General features: G+C 40.9%; 2 protein-coding genes across 6 annotated transcripts; one reads left to right on the top strand and one right to left on the bottom strand.

Moving 5' to 3' along the window:
* Positions 1–91: 91 nt before the first annotated feature.
* On the top strand, positions 92–17,702 carry epn1a (epsin 1a). 5 transcript variants are annotated; one of them, XM_080896468.1, is made up of 15 exons: positions 121–162; positions 903–952; positions 1,110–1,155; positions 4,549–4,709; positions 4,988–5,089; positions 5,465–5,623; positions 6,950–7,078; positions 7,409–7,529; positions 7,634–7,791; positions 7,958–8,029; positions 9,222–9,305; positions 10,534–10,813; positions 11,451–11,615; positions 11,851–12,093; positions 15,639–17,702. In XM_080896468.1, exons 5-15 carry the CDS (start codon positions 5,021–5,023, stop codon positions 16,103–16,105), a joined length of 1,947 nt encoding a protein of 648 aa, XP_080752594.1. In that variant the 5' UTR covers positions 121–162; positions 903–952; positions 1,110–1,155; positions 4,549–4,709; positions 4,988–5,020; the 3' UTR covers positions 16,106–17,702. The 5 variants fall into 5 exon arrangements, with proteins under 5 accessions (XP_080752592.1, XP_080752596.1, XP_080752594.1 ...); XM_080896469.1 differs by lacking the exon at positions 121–162 and adding an exon at positions 169–390; XM_080896466.1 differs by lacking the exon at positions 903–952 and having other exon boundaries at positions 92–162.
* A 3,179-nt stretch (positions 17,703–20,881) lies between these two features.
* Positions 20,882–26,785, bottom strand: foxj2 (forkhead box J2). Its single transcript, XM_080895481.1, has 10 exons — positions 26,441–26,785; positions 25,762–26,127; positions 25,575–25,649; positions 25,383–25,475; positions 24,644–24,802; positions 24,054–24,555; positions 23,803–23,964; positions 23,609–23,710; positions 22,115–22,450; positions 20,882–21,797 (listed from the first exon to the last, which is right to left on the bottom strand). Exons 2-10 carry the CDS (start codon positions 26,083–26,085, stop codon positions 21,685–21,687), a joined length of 1,866 nt encoding a protein of 621 aa, XP_080751607.1. The 5' UTR covers positions 26,086–26,127; positions 26,441–26,785; the 3' UTR covers positions 20,882–21,684.
* Positions 26,786–26,868: the final 83 nt, after the last annotated feature.

The following is a 26,868-nucleotide window of genomic DNA, read 5'->3' as shown; positions in this document are numbered from 1 at the left end:
GATGTCTCTTTATTTGAGACTTTCATTTCATCTCAATTAATAATTCATGAGTCTCCTACTACCATCACAGGAAAACAAAGCTACAGGGGGTGCGGTCTTTCCTGTAGGCGAGAACGGAAGCGGAAATTCGGCCATCTCCTCGTACATTCAAGCTACAGCAGGGTCAGTAGACATTTATTTTAGATATTTATTGTGCCGGGTTGTCAGCCTTTTTCGACTCTTGAATGCGTGTATTCAGTAGTGTCCCAAAGCAGGACGTGAAGCTGGAGCTCATACGGTCTGTCAGTCATGTAGCGAACTAGCAACAGCTAACTGCTACCAGGCTAGCTGGCTAATGTGTCCGAACAGCAACAGCAGCAAAGTGATTTCTTTTATCAGTCAAAGTGGCAGGTAACCTTCACCTTTTTATCGATTTTGGGGTAATTCAGCGCTGGGACAGGAGCGACTCGTTCTGTTTAGTTACCCCGCTTTTTTGTGCCTAACTAAACCCCTCCGTGCACCTGTTAGTACTACACCCAGACTTTTTGATAGCAAAGTGACCGCAAACAGTTTCGATTAGCTTAGCTGGGAATAAGAGAGTTTGGTGCTCAGCTTTAGTCGATAAATTAAGCCTCTGCGACATAAAAATGTTCGCTTAATACCCGTATGTGCCATTTTACAGCGGGCATTATCGTTTGCTTGCAGCTAGAAAAACGTTAGATGACAGTTTGGTTGCTAACATGTCATTTAGTTAGCCTGCTATCTTAATAGGTGTGACAGGGAGCTCAGCATCTGCCTGGCAGGGTCGTTAACGTTATCTGGGTGGGGGTCACGTCTTCGGGAGGCTGTGCAGTGTTAGCTGGATATGAGTGATAGGAGGAATAAATCAGTTAACACTTATGCCTGCTTTTCGCCTTTTTTAGTTGGCTTCAACCATACAATCCATCCTTCATATAGAGCAGCTTCCTGTGACGTGAGTTATGAGTAAATAAACGCTACAGCAGATCGTTTATCGCTTGTTCTGTATGTGATATAAGTGAGAGATCTGTGTATTTTTGGCGCTTGAGGCTGATAAAGTGTGTACTGTAGTGCTTCTGATGAAACTTTGTGGGGGATCTTTTTCCCTTCAGTGTGGCTTCAGACTGACGATATCCGAGAAGAGGAGCTATATAAAAGGTATGTTATGTCACTTATCATGGTTATCACGGATTAGCTGGCGTGTCTGAACTTTGGCACTGGGCTTCAGGAGTCTCTGAACTGACTTTTGCAATGGTTGCTTTCTGTTCAGTTATGCAACATGCTCTCATGTTTATCTGACCTACAAATCTGAACCCCTTATAGCTGTCAGGCTCATGTAAAACACTTAATGATCTTTGGAACGGTTATGTTTTTCATATAGTATCCAAACTAAAGGCTTTAAGTTTGTGCCATTTAAAATCCATTTAAAATGTGTAATCGAATGGTTTTCACACAGCTGAAATGGTGTGAATGACAGTTTTAGCTGTGTGGTCAGATGAAGGCATTTTTGAACGTGACACTGGGGCCAAACCATCCTAAATCATCCAATTGTTAAGAACATTTTCTGCTCAACCTTGTCCGATGTGCCTGTCTTTTTTTGTACATTTTCACTGCATTTTTAATATTCTTTGTATATTTTAAACCTAACCTGAGTCATACAGGGCAGTAGGTCTTGAAAATTAAGAACGTGCATGTATTTAACAAAATTTTCTCAGTTGAAACTCTGGAAACTATAAATTTACTATATTTGGATTATGAATTAACTAACAATTTCATGTCAAAACAATATTCTACACATTTCATTTTGTGTAATTGTGAAATAAAATTATATATCACTCAGAAATTATTAATAGTTGGCTTTTGCAATGTGATTTTTTTTTAATTTTTTTTTATCAGTATGTGAATAAACATGGGAATTTACAAGATGGCTTTCATTTTCCCCCTCCATATTTTAGTTAGAAAATACTCTGTATTTGTCTGAAATTACAGATCCCGATTCATCATTTGATATAGTAAATTTCAGGTATTTATCTTTAATATTTGCTGAGGTATGCTCATTCAAACATGGTCCCAAATTTCAAAGTGTAAGCTAGAGAAGTATTTCATATATTAATATAAATCCAAACTTTGGACCATCTCATTTTTAGGGATATCTGCGATGTTCGAGCAGAAGGCCCACTTTGTTTTGTGATGGAATGACCCAGCAGTTTTCAAACTTTAAACCAGTGTTTATATCTGCAGAAACTAGCCTTTATGTCAGCTAAAATGGTGTGAATGACTGTTTTAGCTGTTGTGTCAGATGAAAGCACTTTTAAGTGTGACACCTACAATTTTTTTTTTTTTTTTTTTTTGGTCTCCAGTAAGCTCCACAAACATGCAACTTAGTAGTCGGAGTTTCTCTCAAGATCTGGTTTTCAGGTGTGTCTTGCTTGTGTGGCACAGTGTTCACATTTGTTAATACCTTACAGAAAATAAAGGCCTATTAACATCCCAGTCCAGCTGAAGCTATAAAAAAGTATATTTTTTTGTATTTTTTTTTTTCCTCCTAACAGTTCTTGATCTTGAAGTGGTTGTATGTGTTTTTCTCTATACAAAAAAGTGATCAGTTTTACCACTGTGCAAATTTGATCCTCCTCACTCTCAATCAGGTCATTTCATGTCAACTAATGTAGTACATTTGAATTTCATTGGTTACTTCTTGTGCAGTTACAGTAATCATTTTTTTTATCCAGCCACACTATTTGGGAACCACTGGTTTAAACATTGTCAGCAGGTTGATTTATTACTGCAAGTTACAACTTATTTTAATAAGTAACAAGCAGTCAGAGCTAAAATCTTATTTTTCTTTCGTTCTTTAACTAATCTCAAGTTTGTAACCAGCATGCTGTTTGTAGAAGTCAGTTTCTTTACTTTATTGGTTCAGTATGAAGAAGGATCTGCTTGAATCTGGAGAAACGGAAAGAGCGGCAATGTTTCTTGCCAGTGCTGGTTTGCCACCTGGGGGAAGGTCCTCATACAGTGGGTGGGGAAAATTTGATATTTATTATATTATAAAGGAAAGACAATGTGCTTCCTTTATTTTGATCTGTTTTATTGCCTTTATTCAGTTAGATCCATAAGTGTTTTGAGAGTGATAGTTTTTGTAATTTTGCCTCTGTTCACATCAGAAAAGTGTAGCTAGCCCCTTCAGTGCTTCTGTCGGTGTCCAAATACTTATGGACCTGACTGTATTTTTGTGGCACAAGCTGAGGTAGCATCTGTTACGCAAGGAAAATGCAGATTGTGGCAGTGAGAGCTTGCATCTGGTCAGCAACAGTGTTTCAACCTGATGCGTGAGCAATCGGATACTAAAAAAAGCTCAGCAGGTAGTGAGGGATGTGCTGTTGATCCACAAAAATCATTCTGCGTGCCTTTTTTCTTTCTCCATCAGCAAACAGAATAAGTCCATGTTTTTTTTGTTTTTTTTTTCTTAGACCAAATTCAGGAACTGTCAGTGGTGTTGCAAAACAGAAACTATACGTTATTGCACCATAAGGTTTCCCACACTTGTGGGTATCAATCTCTTCGAATTAAAATACTCATTTAAAATCCGTCTCAAGTTTATAGTTTGTTTTAACCATGCGTGTCATTTTCTTGACATCCATACGTGACTCTGTCTCTGATTAGTGTCAGCACTGGTTGATGATATGTTGTTTTTAATAATCCGTGGTTCTGCTCTTGAGGCCTGCAAATATGGGTTCAAGATTAAAGTTTGTGGCAGTGTAATGATTAGAGTACCTGAAGTTAAGTAAACGGATCCCTTCTAAAATATTTATCTTAGTGCAACTCTTGTATAAATTTAGTCTGGTGTGAAGCTGGAAGTTGCCTAGATGTTTAGATGTGAAAACTAAATTATTGACTTTGTTAAGGAATCAAGGTTGAGGAGCCAAAATGGTTTGCCTGAAAGTGTGAACGCCATCTTTTTCTGTAAAATCGCATCCAGTTAAATTCACTGCTACATTTCTGTCATAAATTTACTTTGTTTTCATTCACGCTTTCTTGCTCTTTTTACTGATTACTTTTATTTTTTGCTTCTAAAGATGGAATTTAACATTGTCAGTAAACATTATTTATCAGTTTGGCCTGGGGTAAATCTTCAAAGAAGATGTAAAGAAGAGAAAACAGACTTTAAAACTCACTGAATAATTATTTATAGTTAGATTGTAATGTTTCTCTTCACTTGACAAGTAAATAAAAAGACAACCTGTATTAGCTTTCAGTCAGATGGTCATATTTAAAATGACTGCATTCCTATTTTTAAGCTGTTTGCTCTAATAAGAGAAAAAGCTTGTAACTGATAAGTTGTCTCTGTGAAGCATGTGTGGATCAGCAACAGATCATGTGATATTTGTTGCTGAATATCTCCTTTGTCCTTTTGTTTTTTAAAATTTTTATAAATGGTTACTTTAGATTTAGTGACAGATTAAGTTTAAGGCTGCTTGCTGTGCTGTAGCAGAAGTATCCAAGTCACAATGCATTTACACTTACATTAATCTCAATCCTGCTCCCTAGTTTTCATCCCCCTTAGTCTGTGGTTTTGGGACCCAATGTTGCCACGGGAAGAAACAGACAAACCGAGACAAAGCACTCCATGAATGAGTGGCAGCCAAGATAGAGGAACGGCAATATACCAAGAGGAGAGACCCTTTTCCTGCATCAGTCTTGTGTAACAGGTGTGCATGATATTGTCTTTATTCCTCGTTTGATGCTGATTTGGGTTACCAATGCCATCTTCCACTCACTGATTGTTCTTCTTAAAGTCTGCTGCTCTTTCTTTCAGACTCTTGTATACGCACACTTCCTTACGAGTATTTCAAGTCTTCATCGTCTTTCTTGCTGGTTGTTTTATTGGTTGTAAGTCTTGTTGATTTGTGTGCGCTGGAAATAAACTTGTATTATTTGTATTGTACTAACTATACTTTACATTTCGTCTTGCCCATCTGCTGTTCAGATTTCAACAGAGCTCAGTGGCCAGACCGTTGCCATGTCGACCTCATCGCTACGGCGACAAGTAAAGAACATCGTCCACAACTATTCAGAGGCTGAAATCAAGGTTGTCTCTTGGCTTCTTAGCTGGCTTTTCTTCTTCTGTTTCATTTTCTGCACACATTCCCATTTTGTATCTAGGACTTAAGTGTAGCAAATGCATCTCTGCCACACAGATGATGAGATTATGCGGATTCCGATAATCTAATATTTCTTTGGAGAACCTCCTCACTCTTCCCCTTGTTATGTAGAGAATGAGCTAATCTAATCATATCGTACCCATTCATTATTCTCTGCAGCTTGTGATCTGATTGAATTTATTTTGTTACTCAGAACACTGTGCACCAACATGTCACAAAGTAATGTCTGAAATAATTCCCATCTCAGTCGGTTTGAGTGGAATAATTAATGGTTTATCCCTTTTGTGTGTTCTTGTGTCCAGGTTAGGGAGGCAACGTCGAATGACCCATGGGGCCCCAGCAGCTCCCTTATGTCAGAGATCGCTGATCTTACCTACAATGTCGTGGCCTTCTCGGAAATCATGAGCATGGTGTGGAAGCGCCTCAATGACCACGGCAAGAATTGGAGACATGTGTACAAGGTTTGTGAGTCCAGAAGTGAAGTTGGGGAATAACAATACAGATTAAACACAAGACTGTAAACACAATGGGAAAACTCCAAAATATAGCATATCATTATCTCATTATTTCATCCAAAGGAAATAAAGCATGCTACTTAAATTGTGAATATTTAAAAGTAAGTTGTTTGGAACAGTTCATCAGATATCTGGTTTAATAAAAAGGGCGAATCTGGGACTTTGCAGTGTGCAACCTTTTTTTTTTTTTCTGCATATTTCTGTCTTTTTGCTTAACCGAGAGACCCAAAATGTTCCTGCAAGTATTATTTTCATACTAATCTCGTGGTATTTACACACACAGAGCACCACTGTGACTATTGGTTGACATAGTATTTATGCCACCCCTCCTTCATTAGGTGCCTTGGTAAAAGCTGACAGTGGCGAACGCAGCCTTTTTGAAATGTGTAAAAATATGGCACAATTCTTACAGACCTTTGGAAGGAAAGTGCCTCAATTATAGGAGAATTCATAGTCACAATTATTGTATTAAATAGTAAGATTACAATTAATTTTTGGTTTTGCAAAAATCGACTGACTAAACGTAAAAGAAGAATGATGTCTTTTATACAAGTGTATTTCCATTAACTTTAATTCAACTGAAAAACTAAATAAAGAAATAAATGTGAACCAAACTAAATCTGCTGCCTGGCTGGAAGTAAATGTGGACTTTTATATAGAGGTTACAGTAAAGGAAAGGAATGTCCAAAACAGAGTGCAGCATAATAATCTTTCTATCAGAATCAGCTTGTGTTAATAAGTCGTGGAAACCGAAATTAAGGTTCACCTAATTGCACAGCCATAGTCTTTAAAAAACTGCTTGGTAGACACATCACCCTTAGATGTTTTGTAGTTTCAGTGTCTGCAAGTGCGCTGCTTGGGTCCAAGCAACAAAAAGTCTCCCATCAGACATTTTGCTTGAAGCTGTGTGCAGTTCTGTTTTCTTTTCTTTTTCTTTTTTCTTTTTTTATGACTGCGCAGGTTTGTTTACAGGACATTACCAAAGAGTGCACTACCTATGTGCCCTTTAAAAAAAGTTTTCCAGGAATAACTACTTATCCGCAATGTCTGAGTGTCTGCAGCAGGGAATAATTGCCACCTAAAAAGGTTTGGGGCTTTGGATGGGAATCCATGGCGTAGTTATGTCTGTAGTACAGAGATGGTCAGTAATTATGTGCGGGATTTAAAAACCGAAAGCTCAAATATTTGTTTTTATTTTTGTGTGTAAGATGTTTATTTTCTTTTTGGGAATTTTTGTATTTGAAAATTTACAGTTCTCTCCATTTTCTCTAGGCTATGACTCTTATGGAGTACCTGATCAAAACTGGTTCAGAACGTGTTGCCCAGCAGTGCCGAGAGAACATTTACGCAGTCCAGACCCTCAAGGATTTCCAGTACATAGACCGAGATGGCAAAGACCAGGTACACAGACACACCCATGCATTCAAAGCTGAATGGAAAGGAGAAGTCAGTGGTGATTAAAGTCCACGTTTGTGGAATGCAGGCGCACTCTGTAAAACGTCCTTGACTAAACTACAAGCAGCATGTTTGACTAGGTGTCTCTGACCTGTTGTGCAACTACACAAAGCCAGCCATAAAAGTTTTATTGGTTGTTGATAAATGAGCTTTGCTTGAGTTAAAACATTTTTTAAATCAATACAGTATGCTGTGTAAGTAACTGCTTTTATACTTGATTTTGTATCTGTTTTATGTTATGTATTAAATTAACAGTGGTTCGCTTTGTTTTTCCAGGGTGTGAATGTTCGAGAGAAAGCCAAACAGTTGGTGACGCTGTTAAAAGATGAAGAGAGACTAAGAGAGGAGAGGATCCACGCCCTGAAAACCAAAGAGAAGATGGCACAGACCTCCAGTGGTGAGACACCTACTCTAAGTAGTTAACAGACTGATCCAGTGGTCACAGTTGCAGTATTTATAAGAGGGTTTGGTCCCTTCTGTGCATATTTATCTCCACTTTAGCCTCCTCAGCCCCCTCAGCACCCAGCCTGGGGGGCAGCCTGTCGCTGGGCTCACACTCTGGGGGTGCTGATAGTGAGCAGGCTTGGCCACAGAGCTCTGGAGAAGAAGATCTGCAGCTCCAGCTGGCTTTGGCTATGAGTAAAGAAGAGGCAGAGCAGGTAACACCAAGTAGACCTGTTGAGCTAAGCTTACTGGTCCTTTACTTCAGATAAGTTTGCAGTCAGTCTAATGTACACGTCACTTATGTACACAAAGGCTTTACAAATATTGTACATGCAGCACACCTAGCTTTGCTCTCACCATTTAACCCCTGAACTCCCCCAGAATAGCACGGACCCTCTGGAGGATGCAGAGCTCCGCTATGCACTCACACTCAGCAAAGAGATTCACCAACAGGTCAGGGGCAGAGAGTGTGTCCAGCTGGCTGGAGAGCCAGTCATCAACTATCTGTCTTTCTGTCAAATGGAATTTCTCAAGCAAATGTCAAGTATTGATCGATCAAGAAAAAATGAATTAATGCTCGTATTTGCAGTAATCCTGTTGCAGTAATTCAGTTTAAAAAGTCGCATCCTAAGAGGCGCTTTTCAGAACCTCATCAAGATGTGTTAAAACTGCAAGAAAAACGTGCACCTAACAAATTAATCATCTGCCATCTAGAATTTGCATGTCACTTGCAAATATTTGCCATAATTTATTAACAATGAGTGGCTTGCAAGTATTGATTATTCTTTCTTTCTCATTGCCGTCTCTGATAGCATGCACTTAACCCTAGTCTTGATTTGAAACATTTCTTTCCTAACCTCTAACACCCTCCTGCTGTTGTAACTTCCTGTTTCTGTGTTTACTGAGTGCTAACCTTGTTTGTCTGCATCAAGTGTTTGCAGTCCTGCACTTACTGTAAAACTAGACTAGTTTAGCCTTTCAGATTTAATGTTAATGTTGCTTACTGGCATTAAAGACGATCTGTTGTCTTGCAGATAAGTCTGTGTTATGCTGTCAGTCCTCAGTGAAATGTGTTAGAATAAAGGTGGCAATAGGCAGGATCTTAAGTTGATGTTCAAGATCTCCATCTGAGCTGAAATTAATTGTTATTGATTTCATATAAAAGGCTTTCTATTTCTACTATAAAAGTTTTGTCCTTCAGGTGATAAAGAAGCTCTGCTGTGCGCAGCTACCGAACTGATACCATTGTTGGTGCAGGCAGTTAAAACCCACACAGCAGTTGGAGTATTCACCATGGCAGCATTTGATAGCAAACAAACGAACCACAGCTGCTTTTGCACCTGTATCCTCCCTCTCAGGAGCCGTTTTGCCTACCCATGTCTAAGACATCTTCCTGCCACCGTCTTCAGTTTTAGGATGCCGCGTGACAGCGCTTGTAATCTAAATTGTGTTAAGCTGTGTAAAAATTACAAGCTCTTCACACACATTGTGTGAACAGCCTTATCTTTTGCCTTTGAATCATGATTAAAGGTTAGGGTTTCCTCTTTTGCTCATACTGACCTTCAGTGTGGATTTAATGAATCTGTGCCTGTGGTGCGTTTTTGGAGTTTGCTGATGGATATAATTGTGTGTTTGTGATTGGCAGGAGGAGCGGCTGCGCAGAGGTGATGACCTGAGACTGCAGATGGCTATTGAGGAGAGCAAGAGGGAGAAACCAAAACCAGAAGAGGTGGGTGTTTTTGTTTTGTTTTAATGAATATAGATAAGCTGCATTGGATCATCTGCTTTACTTGGGTCTGTGTGTGTCTCCATGAGTAAATTCAGCTTTGTTAGCTGTGTGTCTGATTAACAAAGTGTGACTTGACTTGAAGTGAAAACTTTCAGATACTAAAAGTGTTGGTAAAATACAGATGGACTGTTCAGCAAAAAGAAAAAAGCAGATGGTACGTGAAAGCATTATCAGGTGTCTTATTTGACTTCATGTGTAAGCAGTGTTGCTAAGGATTCAAATTTGCATGAAGCTTGGAAACACAATGTTTTCATTGTACTGGGGAGACACATTGTGCTCCATAAAACGCACAGTGCGTAGATTTTATCATGACTGATGCAATAATCCGCTCGTTCGTAAGAAAGCTTTGGGTCCAAAGCTACTCCTCAGTGTTACACAACCCTTCAGGTCTTTCAAGTTTCAGAGCTTAAGACACATTAATCATTCTCTGAAATGTGAGATACCTTTGTGCTTTCATTCAGTTTTTTTCTCCTCTACAGTAATAAAAATCAGTTCAGCCGTTGCCAGAATTTTCCACCAAAAAGGCATCTTTGTTGAGACTGCAGATGGTCTTCAAAGCATAACTAACAGCTATTATTATTTTTAATAATAAATTAATTAATATTTCTAATTTTCAATTTTCTCCTTTATCAGAACACTATTATCTAACCTCAGAATGTCACCTGAGGTTCTACTCCCCTGATCCTTGGTTCATACAAGCCAACATTTGAGATTATCCCAATTTTATTCATGTAAAATAGTTGCTTAAAAAGACCAAACACGCATAAGAAAAATGGAAGCCTCTGCAAAAACAATGGAGAGGAAGAAGGCCTTTAACCGCCCACACAGTGAGCAGTTTGGTTAAGGCTTACTTCCCTAAACTATTTGGAAAACTAAACTTTTGAAACAAAGATTGAAATCACTTTCATTTAAGTCCCAACTCAAGTAATAAATAATTTTAAAAATGTGCAAAAAACAGCGAAAGAAAAGTTGGTGCTGACAGAGGAGAGATGCCAACAATTCTCCTTCTGTGGTTTTACATCTCATCAGCACTATTGATGAATGCCCGAGAGAGAGAACAGGCTAATAAGACTGATAGAAAATGATAAATGTGCTGGCATAGTGAACCGTGTGTAATGATGTCCATCAGCTGTGCAAGCATTAATTCATTAAATGTTCTCTTGTACAGAGCGCTCTGATGGAGCTGAGTGCTGTGGACCCCTGGGGGACCCCTGCTGCTCCTGTCGTGAGCTCCGCCGGGCCCTCACCTCTACCCACAGTTTCTGCCTCTGCCGCCTCGGGCCCGTGGGGCACAGCCACCACAGATCCATGGGGGGTAGCATCACCCACATCCCCTACAAGCTCTGATCCTTGGGGTGGGGGAGCTCCGCCTGTTATAGCTCCTCCTCCAGATCCATGGGGTGAATCGTCCAACAAAGTAAACAACGTCGACCCCTGGGGAAGCTCAGGTAAGGATCTTCGACCCGTGGTCATGTTTGACCTCTGTCGGCAGTCAGGTGGGTGGGACTGTACTTGTTGCTGGTGATTAAAACAGAACCTTGTCTCTGTGGGTGAAAGAGGATGTGGAGACTTTTTCTCCCCTTCACTCCACGGTTGCATTTCCCCTCATACATGTCACCATGCTGTCATAGCTGATCTTTTCATCCGTCTATACATGCTTTCTCTTTGTAGTGATGAAAGCAAGCATGCCATTCCCCCTCTGTGTCTAAACCAGGGATTTTTATCCTCTTGTTTTTACTCAGGACTGACTGTGGCTGTCTCAACCAGAGCTTTCTCTTCTCTTGCCCTCTGTATGCCTTTTTCAGTTATTTATCTATTTTTTTATTTTATTTTTTTTTTAAATGTATAAGGTTGCTTCTTATCTCTCCTTTACCTCCGATAAGTTTCAGATTATCTTTAGGAGTAAGTAATGTGGCTGTCAGTTGCATCAGTCCTCCTGGAAAGTTAACAATGGAGAGGTTGAGGAGAGAGAAACACCTCTGTTGTTGCCCAGCCCAGCTTCCTGTCCCCGCCTTATTGTGAGTTGTACCTGTAAGGTGTTGTGTTAACCCTCCCCTCCCTTGCGTGTCCTTCCCTCCCCTGTAGCTGTGACCCCCCCCAGTGCTGACCCCTGGGGTCCTCCATTGCCTCCCAGCACTTCCTCCTCCGGGGGGCCAGTAGACCCCTGGGCAAAGGACGGGCCTGTCCCTGCCTCTGACCCCATCACCTCTGACATCTGGAGTGGCTCCGCCAAACACACTAACGGCACAGGTACATTGACACTTAAAACTACGTGAACTCTCACATGCTCGGGTTCTGGCGCAAAATTGTAAACAGAATTGACATATTTTGCACACAAATTTCCAAATGCATGCACTCAGCAGCTGTCCTGTCTAACATTTCATCCTCCTTTGTGTGAGTATGTACTCGGATATTGTTTTTTGCTGTTATGAGTGCGTTTTTAAGAGTCTGATTTACTCTTTCTGCTCCTCATTACCTCGCTTAGGAGATCCAGAGCAACTAGGATCTTCAGGAGCAGGCGCTGACAGCACAGGCTCACCGGTACCCTTTGACCTGTCCTCTCTTGGTTCTTCACTTCCTGTTCGGAAGACTCCCGAGTCCTTCCTGGGCCCCAACGCAGCACTGGTGGATCTCGATTCTCTGGTGCCGTCTAAACCCAAACCCAAACAGCCACCGCCTCCCTCTATCTCGTCCTCATCAGCACACAACCCCTTCCTTCAGAACACAGGTTAGTTACAGCTGAACTTCATGAGCTCGACGTTTTGTGTCCAGAAAGACAAATTCAGTCTCGCTGAATTCCTGTGACTCGTATTTAGGGAGAGCCTGGAATATTCATGCATTTCTGTAAGCATTTATATGAAAATGACTGACATTAACATGAAACTGCTGTGTAATGGGGCTTTGCAAACTTTAGGGGCGTACCTTTTATCAGCCTATGGAAGCATTTACAGAAATTGAAAAAGGAAAGAAAATCATTGAGTTAATAAATCAGTAGAAAATATATAACTTATTTGTTTAAATGTAAAATTAAAATTTGAGTAACTGTAAAAGTAAAATGTAAGAGCAAATGTTTGCGTTTCCACCTTTATTTTGTGGGACTGAAACAAAATATGAGTATTTTATTTGAAAGATGAAAAATGAATTTAAAACATGCTTGTCAGGGAAATAAAAACAAAATGAAGATGTAAAATGATTATCACAGTGGTTTCTGATTAATTTGGTCGATCAGTTTACTAATTCAGCTCCCGTCTCTTCATTTTTATTTATTTATTTTTTTTGCATTTGCCTCACTTTCATGCACATGTCACAATATCATAATATCTGATCAACATGCAGAAACCAGGCTGAAGTCCAAAATATTGTTTTGCTTTTTTGTTTGCTAAAATTTTAAAACTTCTAGGTTAACATGGCGAAAATTGATTTAATCTTCTCTGCGAGATTGTAACTCGGAGATGTCAAACTGTCTCCATTCTTTTATTCATTATTGTGGTTTACAAATAACGTTTGTGGCATTTTCTGATTCGATAACGAGAAACTTCTTCTTAATCACAATCCACACATCGTTACCGACCAAACACAGACAATAATGGCAAAAAACACAGAAGTTTCAGAATGAACTGCTCTTTTAGAAAGTGCAATGTATTAAAAATTAATTCCATAAAACGTCTGTTAGCAAATCAAAGACAAAACGCAACCCTTTTAATTGTATGTGCGTGCCATATTCACATTTAGTTTGTTTGTTTTGTTTTTTTAAAGAAAACATTTTCTTAATTGCAAAAAATATATAATAATCTCAAATACTGTGAAAGATCATTGCATATATATCTTAATATATCTGGCTATGTGAACTAAGCCAGTAAAAATGTATCTTTACTATGTCTTAAAGGCTTTCTGATGTTAATAAGGATGATGTTATGATATAGACCAGGGGTAGGCAACCTTTCTGATGATGTGTGCCGTCTAAACTTTCCTCAGAAGTCAATGTGCCATATGATTGCATTAGCAATAAATTTAATAACGCTCTATATTAACAGTTTCACACTATATAGAACCACTTTGTAAAATTATATTTGTTTGTAGATGTTGGCAGCTATCAGCGAATAGTTATCAGCTATTTTGAAACAAAAAACAGACACTTTTTATCCATAACAAGAACTTCATAACAGCAAATGAACTGTACAACAGAAATGCAAATGCTATTTATGGTCTCCTCACAACAATGATAAGAAAAATTAACTGGGCCAATATGGCATGTTTGTTAATGCAGAGACACACATGTTAATGTGATTTCTGGTCTCCCACTCAGAGACACAGGTCTCCGAGTGTCCAGCATTCAGACGGCTACCTGAGGACACTATTCGTGTGAGAGAAAATCTGCTCACACAGATACAGTATGTAGAGCCAAAATCTGTCAATAAGACCTCTGCAATGTTCTGAAGACAGTTAAACCTGTCAGGTAGTGATGTCCAGCAGGTGAAAATGCAAGTTCCATGAACACGCACAGCTGTGGATTCCAGCTGCGTTCGTAGTTCTGCAAACTTTGACCCCCACAGAGTCAAGCTTTCCAGTTCAATCAGCTGCATTTCAATGTTGCATTAACTGGCATTAACTCAGCCAGTTAATGCGAGACAAATCCAGCTGCTCATTAAAGCTTTCTGGTTTGATCAGAAAAGAAAACATTGGTCCATACACCTGAAAGTCCAGAAAACCTATTGTGAATTCTGTCTCAAGTCTACGGAGGTAGCCATGTATTTCCATGGTGCTGATGCTGCGCTGAGCAGACAGCTCCTGAAGCTTTTGAAGTGTCAGAATGTGGAAAGCTAGCAACGTCCCTCTCACCGGTAGGCTACGTTATTTTTAGCCAATTACAAGTTGAATCTGGTAGTTGGGGTTGTTAGCTAAGATACCATCAATAAGAAGCGGCACAACTACTGTGTCTATGTGAGCTAATTTGCGATGTGCACCGCTGGCCCGGCCATTTATTTGAATGCACCTTCTCAGATTAATTCACTGCATGTCGTGCCCAGGGCTGGACTGGGACAAAAAACAAACGAGAGAAAAGCTGATCACTGATCAGTTTCATGATTGGAGTAGCAACAGGAGAGGGAGGGGGAGAGAATGAGAGAAGAGGCAGCTGTGCAGCGTATAGACCCAGAATAACTCCAGCTTTGTGTCTTTACGGGACAAACTTTGTTTCTTTTCAGCTCCATATGAAACGTGTAATATTTTCTCTGAATACGAGACGATTCTGTTTTTCTCTACTAACTAACCTTATGAATAAAATAAAGTTCACTATCAGTAACATCATAGCACCCACCCAGCTGTATAGAAACTCAGTCATGCTAGCTAGTACGCAGTATGAGTTATTGTAACTGACGGTAAAAAGTAAGCCCAACGAAAATAAACTACACCTAAACTTGGTTTATATCTGACCCAGATAGACTGCAGGTCATAACTTCTTATCGGAAGTTCAGTTCACCTGACACTCGGACCGGCGGCCGCCTCGGGTCTCTCCTCCTCCTGCTTCCCCTTTCGCTCATCTACCTGCTGGCCTCTGTGGATCCTCTGCCACAGCAACCACCAAACAACTGAGTTATTTTTACACATCGGCCAGCATCTGGCCAATCCACCACCATTCATTGTTTATGCTGTTACAAAAAAATAATAATAATCGGCCCATAAAAATGAAAAATCACCATTGACCCATCAAGCAAATGTCCGGTATCCCGATGGCCAGTCCACTTATGGCCATGCCATCAGTTAACCCAGCTGGCAAGCGTGCCCAGGGTTGCCGACCCCTGGTATAGACGTTAATTAATATTAACAATAATTCACTGACCAACCTAACAACCCTCGGGTCAGTTTAATGGCTCATGAAAAAAACTTTTATTTTTTATTTTTTTTAAATATTAATGCAATCTAAATAATATTTTTTTTTTATATCATTTCACTTTCAATCTGAAAAATGTTATGAAAGCCTTGTAATGAATATGGTCTAGTACACCCCTGCCCCCCTTTAGACTCACTCTGTCTGCTGCAAGTTGTTCCTTCCATGTAAAATATGACAGCTGCCGTCAGCCTTTAGAAAGCTGTATTTGTAATTTAACCATTCTGATATCAGACTACGTTAACAGATCGTCTGCATGTTTAATACAACTCCACAGCCTCCAGCTCCACATTAAACTGTGCCAATGTTAATAATAACATTAAATTAAAAATGTGTTAGACGAGTGAACTTTGATTTATCCCGTGTACGTGTTTCTTCTGTCCCAGGTTCATCTCCTGCTACTGGCATGGCAGTGACTCCGGGCAGTACCATTTCCAGTAGGGGGGTTTCTCCAACACCTGCATCATCCAACCCTTTTGGGGTGGCTCCTCCTATGACCTCCATCTCACCTCAGCCCTCCTCACTCGGCCTTAGCGGCCTCCGCACCAGTCCTGTGCCTCCCAATCCCATGCTGGGCATGGTGCAACCAGGAATGGGCATGGTGCCAATGAGTATGGGAATGGGGGCTCCGGGAATGGGCCTGGGCATGATGCAGCCCAGCCCCATGAGCATGCCGTACAGCGGGCTCTCCCCAATGGCACCCCCAGGCTCAGGTCTGATGGGACCCGGAGTCGCACCACCTCCTCAGCTGATTTTGGGTGGGCCCACAGGACCAGGAGGGGTGATGGGTGCTGGAGGATCAGTGGGAGGTGGAGGAACGACGGGCACAAGCACCAACCCATTTCTTCTTTGAGGAAGTGTCACCACTACTTGGCTCACCTTTCAGCCTCCTCTGTCATACCTGCTGCCCCCTTCAGTCACCCCCCCCCCCCCCCTCACCAATGCAATTTGTGTCCAAAAAGAAAAATGTCTACATCTCTATATTTAAAGAAAACAAACAAACAAAAAAAAACGAAATCAAAAAAATGTTTCATCTTTTCCTTTTTTGAAAGCATTATTTCATTTCAGAATAATTATTTCGTTTATTTAGTCCTTTCATTTCACGGGTTATTTTACGGGTGGGAAATAGAGATCTATTTATTTTGTTTTAATTCTGTTCTGTATCGTACTTCATGTATTTGTTTTTGTTTTTCATTTTTGGTCCTTTCAGTCCTGTCTTGAAATGAAGGTAAGTCTGTGATACCTCGAGGCTTTTTCAGTAGTGTCTCTATTCTAACATTACTGCACTGGGAGAGAGGGAGGATGAGGAGACAGCCACTAACAAACTGGACAAAGAAACTGTTGTACCTGCCTCTTCCTCTTCTCTCCCTCTAGGATGAAGACAAACACTGAATCACTGAAATGAAACGAGTGCATGAAGAGCTATTTTTAATGAACTGTAGACTGAGATACGGGCTGAACAACCTGCATTAACATTTCAGGCACAATGTGGTCAAATTGTTTCACTTTTAATTTAATGGTAAATGTAATTTATTTTTTCCAACTTTTTGGGAACAAATAAACAAGGAGGATTGTGTGATGATGCCATCTAGATCAAATGCCTTTCCCCCCCCCCCCCCCCCCTTTTTTTTTTTTCCCTTATTCTGCTTCTTCCTGGTTACTGTAGAAAACCTAAAGAGCTCTGACATCTGTGATCCAATGGGGGGAGGGAGGGAGTGATGTTCGTTGAAAGAGTGTGTGTGTGTGTGTGTGTGTGTGTGTGGGGGGGGGCAAAGTGCGAATGAGAACACAAATGCTCATTTTTGAGTGTGCAAGTACGCAATTGTTCAAATGTTCATGTCTTTGTATGTGTCTGTCTCCATTTTCCCCCCCCCCCCCCGTGTCCAATCTCATTTCAGTGACTCAGAAAGGAAGAATCCACATTAATTATTTTTGCTTTTGGAAGTTGTAATAATAAGATGTAATGTGGGGATTTCAAATGAGGTGTTGTAAGGGTCACCTTTGTTTTTTTTGTTTTGTTTTTTCCCTGCCAATCATATTTCACACTCTTCTTTTCAGTAATTAAAAGCAGTTTTTCTTAATCACACATTTCATATGGGATTCCTGGCATGCAGGTGTCCTAGAGCAGCACTGTCCTTGTGTTTCATCCCCCTTTCCTTTGGAGAGGGACGGCAACTGATGCTTCTTTAAAAATAAGAAATAAACAAAAAAAGACAATTATTTCAGCAAATGGAAGGAGATAAAACTGGGACTCGACAATATGCTTTTCATGCTGTTCTTTTAATTTAGTTTGATGAATTTATTGTTATTTTATATCAACAAGAAGAATATCTCTTTTATCGGGTAAGGTGGAATTTTGTGTGGTGTTGACTGTGAACATTCACATTTGAAAAGTAAAATGGAAAAAAATCAGAAGAAATTTATGAAATAAAACAAAAACACGAAATGTCTTTTGCTTTTTCGTTCTTCCAATGTGACTAAAATCTTGTTTCATTATTTGAGTAGGAAGATGGGAAATGAGTGCATTAATGCATGTAAGGTGAACTAGCAAACACCGTCGTAGTTACATGCGGCTGTCTTCTTGTTTGATGGCAGATACTCCCTTCACCCTGGCCAAAAAGGCTAAAATGACCAAAGAAAAAGTGGAAAACAGTTAAACATGAGAGGTTTTTGGACAAAGTTTGTTTTTTCCATTGTTTAAGCACTGCTTCCAGCCAAGAGTGATGCCATAAATCCCCTATAGCTGCAGAAAAGGCTAACATTGTTATCTTTTTACAAAAAAACAGCTGAACATGAGAGGTTTTTGGACAAAGTGTGTGTTCTCCATTCTTTAAGCACTGGTTTAAGCACCGGCGTTTCAAAAGTACCGGTTTGGTACTGGTATCGGATAAAACCTAAACCATACCCATCCCTATTCTTGGATGGATCAGCTGAAGTCATGTATCTCTGTGTCAGGTCTTTGCTGGATTTTCGCCTGTTTTTTAAGGATATGACTTTTCAGATACCATCCATCATCCACCATTTTTTAGGCTTGCTACTTCTTTCTTTTGTCCAGTTTCCTCAGATTTCTTTAAGAACACACCATGCCAAGTAGTAAAATAGCTCTGTGACTAGGGATGGGTACCGGTATTCGGTGCCATGATGGCACCAGTTCTGACATAAACGGTACTAGTAGTAACCAGACCGAAAAGCAGCGCACATTTCGGTGCTTTTTTCCCCCCTGAGATGTCAAGGATAGTAGGCGGGCCCAGGTACGTACGTTATTTTAGAGCAGAGCTACAGATTAAAAATGCCCAAGGCGAAGCGGTCAAAAGTCTGGCTGTACTTCACAGCAAAAGATGCAAACTCAGCAGCCTGCAACAAGTGCTTTAAGCTGATACTGTGATACTGTGCAAAGGAGGTAACACCTCAAATCTGATGAGACACCTGGCGACGCATAGCGTTTTTTTTAAAAGCCGAGAAATGTGCCGTATTTGATAGCTTGCTGCCAGACCTCACACCGAGCACATCTACTGCGGGTGTGGTGCCTGTTATCGGACCCGGAGTTAGCAACATCCCCCAAAAACCCGAAGAGGAGAGTCCTGGCCCCTAGCCCTGCCAGTGTAGCAGAAATGATGACGGATGATGATGGCAGCAGCAGCCGTTCTTCTCTGCGTGAGTAGCTTAATGTTGTTCGTGTGTAATTTACGCTGAGTAGGTTAACCACGTTATTACATTAATGCATGTAAGGTGAACTAGCAAACATCATCATAGCTACATGCGGCTGTCCTCTTTTTTGATGGCAGATACCAGAGGTGGGACCAAGTCATTGTTTTGCAAGTCTCAAGTAAGTCTCAAGTCTTTATCCTCAAGTCTCAAGTCAAGTCTCAAGTAATGTCAGGCAAGTCAGAATCGAGTCTCAAGTCACTGGTGTAAAAGTCCAAGTAAAGTCACAAGTCTGAAATTTTGAATTTCAAGTCATTTCGAGTCTTTAAAAAAAAACGAAAAAAAGCATGTTGCAGTTTTATGCTAAGTGTAAATATTAGACCATGTAATTTTAAAATCTGTGTTTTTCTCAACACATGACAAAATAGTGAACTTAGAAAATATACACAAATTGTGAAATTGCACCTCTTTAAAATGCAGCTCAATTAAACCTAGCTCCAAGAATAATTTTCACCGACAGTTCTGAGATAAGCTGCATGTTATTCTTGGATGCGGTTGTAGGACTGGCTTTAAAATCACATGACAAAAATATCATACACATTAAAAAAAACTGCATCACCAACGTAGCCTGGACAACATTTGCAAGTTAGATGAAGTCAGCTATCTCATCTTAGCATATTTATATGCATATTTATAATCATACGGTTCTTGGAGTGAGTGCATACACTCATGAAGTTTAGTAACTTCAGGTCACTGCAACAAGCCCAGGTACAGTTTACCGACGGATGGGTGCAGGACCTTGAAATGCACCGTGTAGAAAGTAAAGACCATCGTACGTATCATAAGTTTACCAGTCTCACAAATCGTCGTCATAAATACACATTCGTTAACCGTTTATTAATAGGACCTTTGAGCTCAACGGTAATTAATTAGCAGTGGAAATAATTTTTGGTAGCATCACAGAAATGTAGCAGTGACAATAATATTGTATGCTGTAATCCTACTGTGCAATTAGTGATACAAAACAACTGTTTTATCCTGTGAATAAAAGTATATGTTTTTGTCAATGTACCATAATAACAGAAGCGAAACGCAATATTGTGTCAGGACAATTCACTATTTATGCACAATAAACAAAGGAGCATAGCGCGACAATTTCTGTTCAGCGCCAGACTTGCTTGTAACCTATATCACCAATTATGTTAAGAAAAATGACGCATTAACTACAACAGCAGACTGACCTTTGTGTAAATGCTTGGAGCAGACTAACATGTGAGCTGGAGGGTTCTGGGACGTTATATTTTGTCTTTGAATGGCTGCAATCCAGTCGCGTCTTTGTTACTTCGGAAACATGGCTCGAACAATTTCTCTTCAACGACATAATCCGATAACAACCGATCTCTTTACCCGTCGGCTTCCCGTGGCTGTCATGCGACCGGCTATTGCAGTTAATAATACAACAGCTTCTTGACATTTTTGTGTTTCTTTTTATCGCTGTATAACTGATTTTAATTGAAAGCCTGCGTGCGCTAGTACCGCTTGCCACGAGTTCCCAGAATCCTTTGCGGTTCTATCCGTGAATGACGTCACATTTTCAATCTCTATATAATATGCATGTTAAATTTTATATTTGGGGTAAAATATCAAGTCTTTTCAAGTAAACCGGTTCAAGTCCAATTCAAGTCCCAAGTCATTGGTGTAAAAGTCCAAGTCAAGTCACAAGTCTTAGAACATTTTTTCAAGTCAAGTCTAAAGTCATAAAATTAATGACTCGAGTCTGACTCGAGTCCAAGTCATGTGACTCGAGTCCACACCTCTGGCAGATACTCCCTTCACCCTGGCCAAAAAGGCTAAAATAACCAAAGAAAAAGTGGAAAACAGCTAAACATGAGAGGTTTTGGACAAAGTTTGTGTTTTTTCCATTGTTTAAGCACTGCTTCCAACCAAGAGTGATAGCATATAGGCCCCATAGCTGCAGAAAAGGCTAACATTGATATCTTTTTACAAAAAAACAGCTGAACATGAGAGGTTTTCGGACCAATTTTGTGTTCTCCATTCTTTAAGCACCGGTTTGAGCACCGTTTAAGCACCGGCACTGTTTCAAAAGTACCGGTTTGGCACTGGTATCGGATAAAACCTAAACGATACCCATCCCTATCTGTGACAGGCAGCAAGTAACAAAGAGCCTAAAGATGCAACTTAAATTGAGTTCTTTATAAGTTATGTGTAGGCAACACTGGTTCATCCCTTGAGTTTGGTGTCTTTTTAATGATTTAAAGGTCAGTGTTAAGTAGCTAAACCAAAAACAAAAAAAACATTCCTCTGAAAATGGTCAGGTACAAGGACTTGGCTGAAAACGAGTTATCAAAAACAAAAAAAAAGCAGCCAATGTCCAAAGAAAAGCTCTGAAAGACCTTCAGAAATCTTGGAGAACTACTGCTCAGGAGCACTTTTACAAAAGCCTGGCTCCTTGGAAGAAAAACATAAAAAGATGAGGTGAGGCTCAAGACCTTTACACAGTTCTGTGTTTTACAATCCAATAGACACCAGCCTCCCAACTACCTACATAGGATATGCTAAACAAACAGTATTACAGCATATGAATTTGAGTAATATTGAAAAAATAACTATTTGAACCTCGGGGGGCATTCAGTCATATGTGACAAACTCGATCCCATACTTGCTGTCAGAGAAGCTTTAAACATGTACAACAGAGTGAGACAGCTTCTGCAAAGAGTAGAGTATTTTCTCAAAAACATTTTGGGGTTTCCACACAGAGCGAGAGGGTCAAACAATCAGAGAGTCCCAGTCAAAGTCGTCCTGGATCTCCTCACTGTTGCTGTGCAGATTCTTTAGTGGGGGACGCTGTCGTGGCGTCATCGGCTGAGGATGAATCCCAGCTGAGAAGGAAAAAAAAAGAGGACACATGGACTGAGTATATAACAAGAAGGAAGTGAGAGAATGTCAAATCATATTTTTCTATCTAAACAACTTCTTTTAAACAGACAAAACCTGCTGTCCAGATTTATAACAATTTCTGTTCAATCTTAGGAGAAAAACTGTTTTTAATTCAGTGTTTCCATAAATAGCTCTCATAGCAGAAACATGTCACTGATCTGGAAGATTATTCTAAAACAGGCTTGGGGAAAATATGAACCCATCCTGTCTTATTTCATAAAAGTAAAGAAGAAAATATGTTTTTAAGTCCAGGTCTCACCGGCTGTGCTTGCAGGCTGTGTTAGCTGTGGTCTCTGAAGACCTGGTCCCTGCATGGGCAGAGCCCGCCGCGGTGGTTGTGCACCATTGGCAGGGGGAGCTATTGAAGAGTAGGGAAGGGGTGAGGGCTGAGTGAGGCTGGAGAGGGTAGGGGGTGGGTTGAAGTTAAAGGCTGGTAAGGGTTGAGGGGCACCAGGGGCTACAGGGGAGTTATTCCCAGGGGTGATCATGCCTTTCTGAGTGAAGAAGCGGTTCAGAGAGTCGCAGAGGGAAGTGAAGACCGCCGGGTCCAGAGCCCAGTCGCAGAGCTCTGCCTGTCTCATGCTCTGAACAAGGTCTGCAAATATAAAATGAAACAGCAGATCAGAGCACGAAGGTCCAGTCTGTGGCTTTTTAAGAACAATATGAAACATCACAGGCCTTTCTTTACAAAATACAGAAAAGCTTTCAATGGATTGGATTGATTGTTTAGTGTGCATGATGTGCTTGTCTAACTTCTAAAGAGTCAGGCCGCCCAAATGACAATAAAAACACTGGAGGAATATAGCTACGACAACTCTTGTTTCTTGGCTTAATAATAACTTGCACACAGTCTGCAGACAGCCATTTTTCACAGCAGCCATTTAACATGAAACAGCCTTTCAGTCAGGTTGAAGTCTGACTGAACCTTGGTTCTTCATTCATAAGCTGAGTTGTCATGTTCTTTTTAGAGGGAAGACTCTTTCTCCTGGCAGCTCTTCTAAACAAGCCATACTTGTTCAGTGTTTTTCAGATTTTACAGCCGTGAACTTTAACATTTAACATCCTGAGGCCAGTAGAGCCTGAGATGTAGTTCTCAGAGTTCTTGAGTCTTGCACCTGGGGGGGGGGGGGGGGATTTGCTGGGACATCCACTTCTTGGAAGTTTGTGAGATTGACTGAATGTTTGATTAGGATCAGTTAATCAAGTGTATTTGATTAAAAGTGTAGGGATGATATTTATCCTATGGAAGTTGTAAATGTGTGCATGGTTTTTCAGAGGACTTTTTGCAATCTTTTGTTTTCCTGCCAATGTACGTAGCACTGAAACATGTCTGTGTTTAACCACTATTTCATGTAAATGGTCGCAGTGAAAGAGGACTGTAATCTAGGACAATAATTACTTTTACTAATCAGCTGATCATTTCTGAAAAATTGCCTAATCTCCTTTTTATAGGCCTGCTGTGAAATCTTCTAACTGCTCGCTTTATGTAGCCATCACTCCAAAATACAAAACTAAATACTTCAGTGTTACATGTGACAAAGATAAAGGTGAAACCAGAAAAGACTAAATAAATAATAATAATAATAATGATTAAATTAAATGATGAATTAATGATCAAAATGACTGAATTCCAATCACTCTATTAACTGGCTGATTAAACATTTTTACCCATGTCCTCACGACTCTAAACTCCACAGATCTATGAACCCTGATGATTGATTAATGTGCCCATTTAAACAAGAACAAAACAGACCTGGGTGACCAGTGAGGTCTATGTTTGCCCAGTCTAAGTTGCTGGCAATGCGGAAACTCTCCTTCAGAGAATCTGGGTTACTGAACCAGTCAGCTGGCACCGCTACAAGTGGAAGGCAAGAAGGCAACTTTAGAAGCATTGAACTTTTATACAGTTTATGCATTTCTGGTTTGAGAAAGTCGCATGAGACTTACTTAATTGTGAAATGCGCTCAGTGTCGGCAGGATGTGCAGCTGGTGCAGCCAATGCAGGTGGTGCAATTTGTGCGGTTGCAGGATGGGGGGACATGGGTAGCAGAGTTGGAGTGTGAAGTGGGGTAATGTCATTATTTGGGATCACCAGGGGAACTATATCCGCTGGAAAGAAAAGAGGCAATTCCTTCAATCCATCTATGCAGAATCTAAACTGTACAGTGTCAAAACACAGATACACACATGCCACTTACACTGCGAGCCTCCCCTCTCGCGCACTGTCCTGAACAGAGACTTGAAAGACGCATACAGATCAAGTAAGTTGAGCTCGTCAAAGGTGAAACGCAGCAAGGGATCAGTAGGGGGGTTTACTGAAACGACGGGAGGGGCGACGGCTGATGATGGGACAGTCAGTTCGGATGAGTGATTGGGTCCCGAGACGATGCAAATGGGAACAGCTGTCGGATCAGGCGCGCAGGAGAAAGCGGGAACAGACACAGGGTCTGAAGTCACAGGAAAAGACAGCGCAGCGTCAGAGAAGGAGGGAGCAGCTGGAGACGCTGTAGACATGTTGGCAGGAGCCAGAGGTGTAGCAGAAGCAGGGGGGATGGAGAAAGTGGGGCCAGGTGGGTGAGAAGGTGGGAAAGAAGTGATGGATGACATAGGGGCTGCAGGTGGGAGCACCGCTGATGGCGAGACGGATGGATGAGGGACAGGGAGACTGGAGACAGAGGTGGGCATGTAGGGAGATGGTTGCTGTAAAGATAAGAATAAGGTGTTATGAAGAGCAAGGTGTTGTTTAATTAAAGTAAACCTTATAAAAGGAGTGAGAAAGTGACTGTACTTTGCATGGGGGAGGAGAGAGGGAGGCAGACTGTGGTGACTGCTGCTGGATGCCTCCAAGTGACTCTGAGTTAAAGAGCTGTTGGTCTGTGTGTGAAGCTGATTGAGGCTGACGAGGAGAGAGCCCCGTCTCTGCTTTTAGTTCCTGCAGTTGAGGAACCTGTAACAGCACAGCATAAATACTTTCAACAGCAACAAAAAAAGAAGTTGTCAATATCCTGCAGGCTAATATATATATTAAATGTTAAATAAGACTGAGCACCTCCACTACAGCCAGAAATTACCTCCTTTCAAAAAAAAAAAACCAACTCCCTTTTAGCTCTCAGCTTTTATCAAAAAAGAAAGTTTGCTCAGTCTAATCTTAAAACTAGAGATGCTGTTTGTCTCCTAAATCCAAACTGGGAGTTGGCTCCACTGGGGAGGGGCCCGGAAGCTGAACTTTTAAAGACCCGGGGAAGCACATTGGTACACTTCTTTTCATAGGACGTAGCCATACCAAAACTGATATCTTAGTCCATCTTAATGTTCTCACACATTGCAAATAATGGCATAATTAGAAAAATGTGGCGGTTTTAATAATCTGCCACATGCTTGAGGTTTGGTTAAGAGTTTTAAGCGTTAATGGGCTATAATTTACATCTGTGTTTGCACTTTATGTGGTCTCATTAAACCTCTATGTATTTGACAGGTGGAGAATAAAGGTTTGTCACAAAAAAACACCCCGAAAACCAAAAACATACATCCTCTCTCTCCTCGTCCTCTTCAGGATAGGAACGTTTAGGTGCCCTCACTTGATGTCCGTCTGAAGGTCCATCCATTGTCCAATAGGAACCCTGGAAAGACACCACAGGTTTGTGAACTCATGCTCTTTTTTTTAAACAGTCATCAATCTCAAATGATGAAAACTCCAACAGTAGGTAGAAGTAACTCACCTTGCCAGGGTCGTTCTGCGGTCGAGGAACTTTCCTGAAGCATTTATTAAGGGACAGATTGTGTCGAATGGAATTCTGTTGGGAATGACATGTGTCAGGAATGTCCAGTAAAGCAGATGTTACACTGATTACACTTTAGTGACATATTATTACTGCTCGCCCACACTGATAATATGTTGTAGCTTACTTTCCATCCGCGGCCCGCCCGGCTGTAGTAGGGGAAAGTGTCACTGATCCAGGTGTAAATGTCATTTAAACTCAGTTTCCTCTCAGGTGCAGCGGCTATTGCCATGGCGATTAGAGTAGCATAGCTGTGAGGGGGTTTCCCTTTACAGTTAGAAGGGGAGGGGTCCGGCACTGAGGGTAGAAAGTCTCCTTTCTCCCTCCCTCTGTCTTTTTTCTTCTCCTTCTCCCCTCCTCCTCCTCTCTCTTTCCCAGAGCGCAGGCTGCTGATTCCCAGCTGGGGCAACCAGTCAATACTGGTAAGACTGGAGTCCAAGTCAGAGGACATTTTTCAGTTTTAGTTTGTTTTGTTTTTTTCTCAGTCCAGGCTCTGAAGGATCAGAAGAGAAAGTACTGGATCAACAAGTCTTTTTACATTTTGCTTACTCTGAATATAGTAGGCAGTCAAAACACTGAGCACTCCCACAGAGGATTTCCCTCTGCCTGTAACTGTGTCAGCAGTCCTGTTCCTGTACTTCCCAACTAGCGTCTATTACACACCAGTAAGTTCAGACAGAAGACACTTTGTGCTGCTCGGGAAACTTTCCACTCACCAGCAAAGCCATAGCATGACTATAGGTACATATGTTTGCCAATTCCAACTACTTGTGTTGTTTTCTGAGAAGGAAGAATGACTTACTTACCTCTGTATGGTCACTCGAGGCCCAAGGCCTTCAGAAGTGTTAATGGCTTATGTTGTCATCAGCTGTGCACAGCTGCTAACAAACTGCTGTACGTCCTCTCCTTCAGGTCTCTGTCCTCAGCATGTCGGTCCCCGCAGGGCTGCAGTCATACCTTCGGCTAGTGAAAGTTTGTGTAACTTTGGAGAAATATACACACAAAAAACTTATCCGACAGCTTCCTTTTTCGCTCTCCCTCCCTCTCTTTGCTTCCCCTCCCTTTCTGGTTTACCAGAATTACGTCACTCACTCCTCCTCCTGCGTGATATCACTCTATGCACCGCCTCTGGGAGCTGGTTCCACCTCTTTACTCTTTCACCAGCCTTTTCTCTGCCTGTCAGGTTCTGGTTACAGATAATGCACCTGAATTTTCCACTAAGACAAGTCCAAGC

This window comes from Rhamphochromis sp. 'chilingali', assembly GCF_963969265.1.
Source record: "Rhamphochromis sp. 'chilingali' genome assembly, chromosome: 11".
NCBI classification, from domain to species: Eukaryota; Metazoa; Chordata; class Actinopteri; order Cichliformes; family Cichlidae; genus Rhamphochromis; species Rhamphochromis sp. 'chilingali'.
The sequence above is the reverse complement of the archived record's forward strand: the minus strand, read 5'-3'. Positions and strand labels throughout refer to the sequence as shown.

Coding starts and splice junctions, on each gene's coding strand:
- epn1a (XM_080896466.1), top strand. CDS start 5,021: ATGTCGACCTCATCGCTACGGCGACAAGTAAAGAACATCGTCCACAAC. Junction 9,306..10,533: donor AGAAACCAAAACCAGAAGAG/GTGGGTGTTTTT, acceptor TCTCTTGTACAG/AGCGCTCTGATGGAGCTGAG. Junction 10,814..11,450: donor CGACCCCTGGGGAAGCTCAG/GTAAGGATCTTC, acceptor CCTCCCCTGTAG/CTGTGACCCCCCCCAGTGCT.
- foxj2 (XM_080895481.1), bottom strand. CDS start 26,085: ATGTCCTCTGACTTGGACTCCAGTCTTACCAGTATTGACTGGTTGCCC. Junction 25,476..25,574: donor CGCAGAACGACCCTGGCAAG/GTGAGTTACTTC, acceptor GTGTCTTTCCAG/GGTTCCTATTGGACAATGGA. Junction 23,711..23,802: donor TGAGCGCATTTCACAATTAA/GTAAGTCTCATG, acceptor TTCCACTTGTAG/CGGTGCCAGCTGACTGGTTC.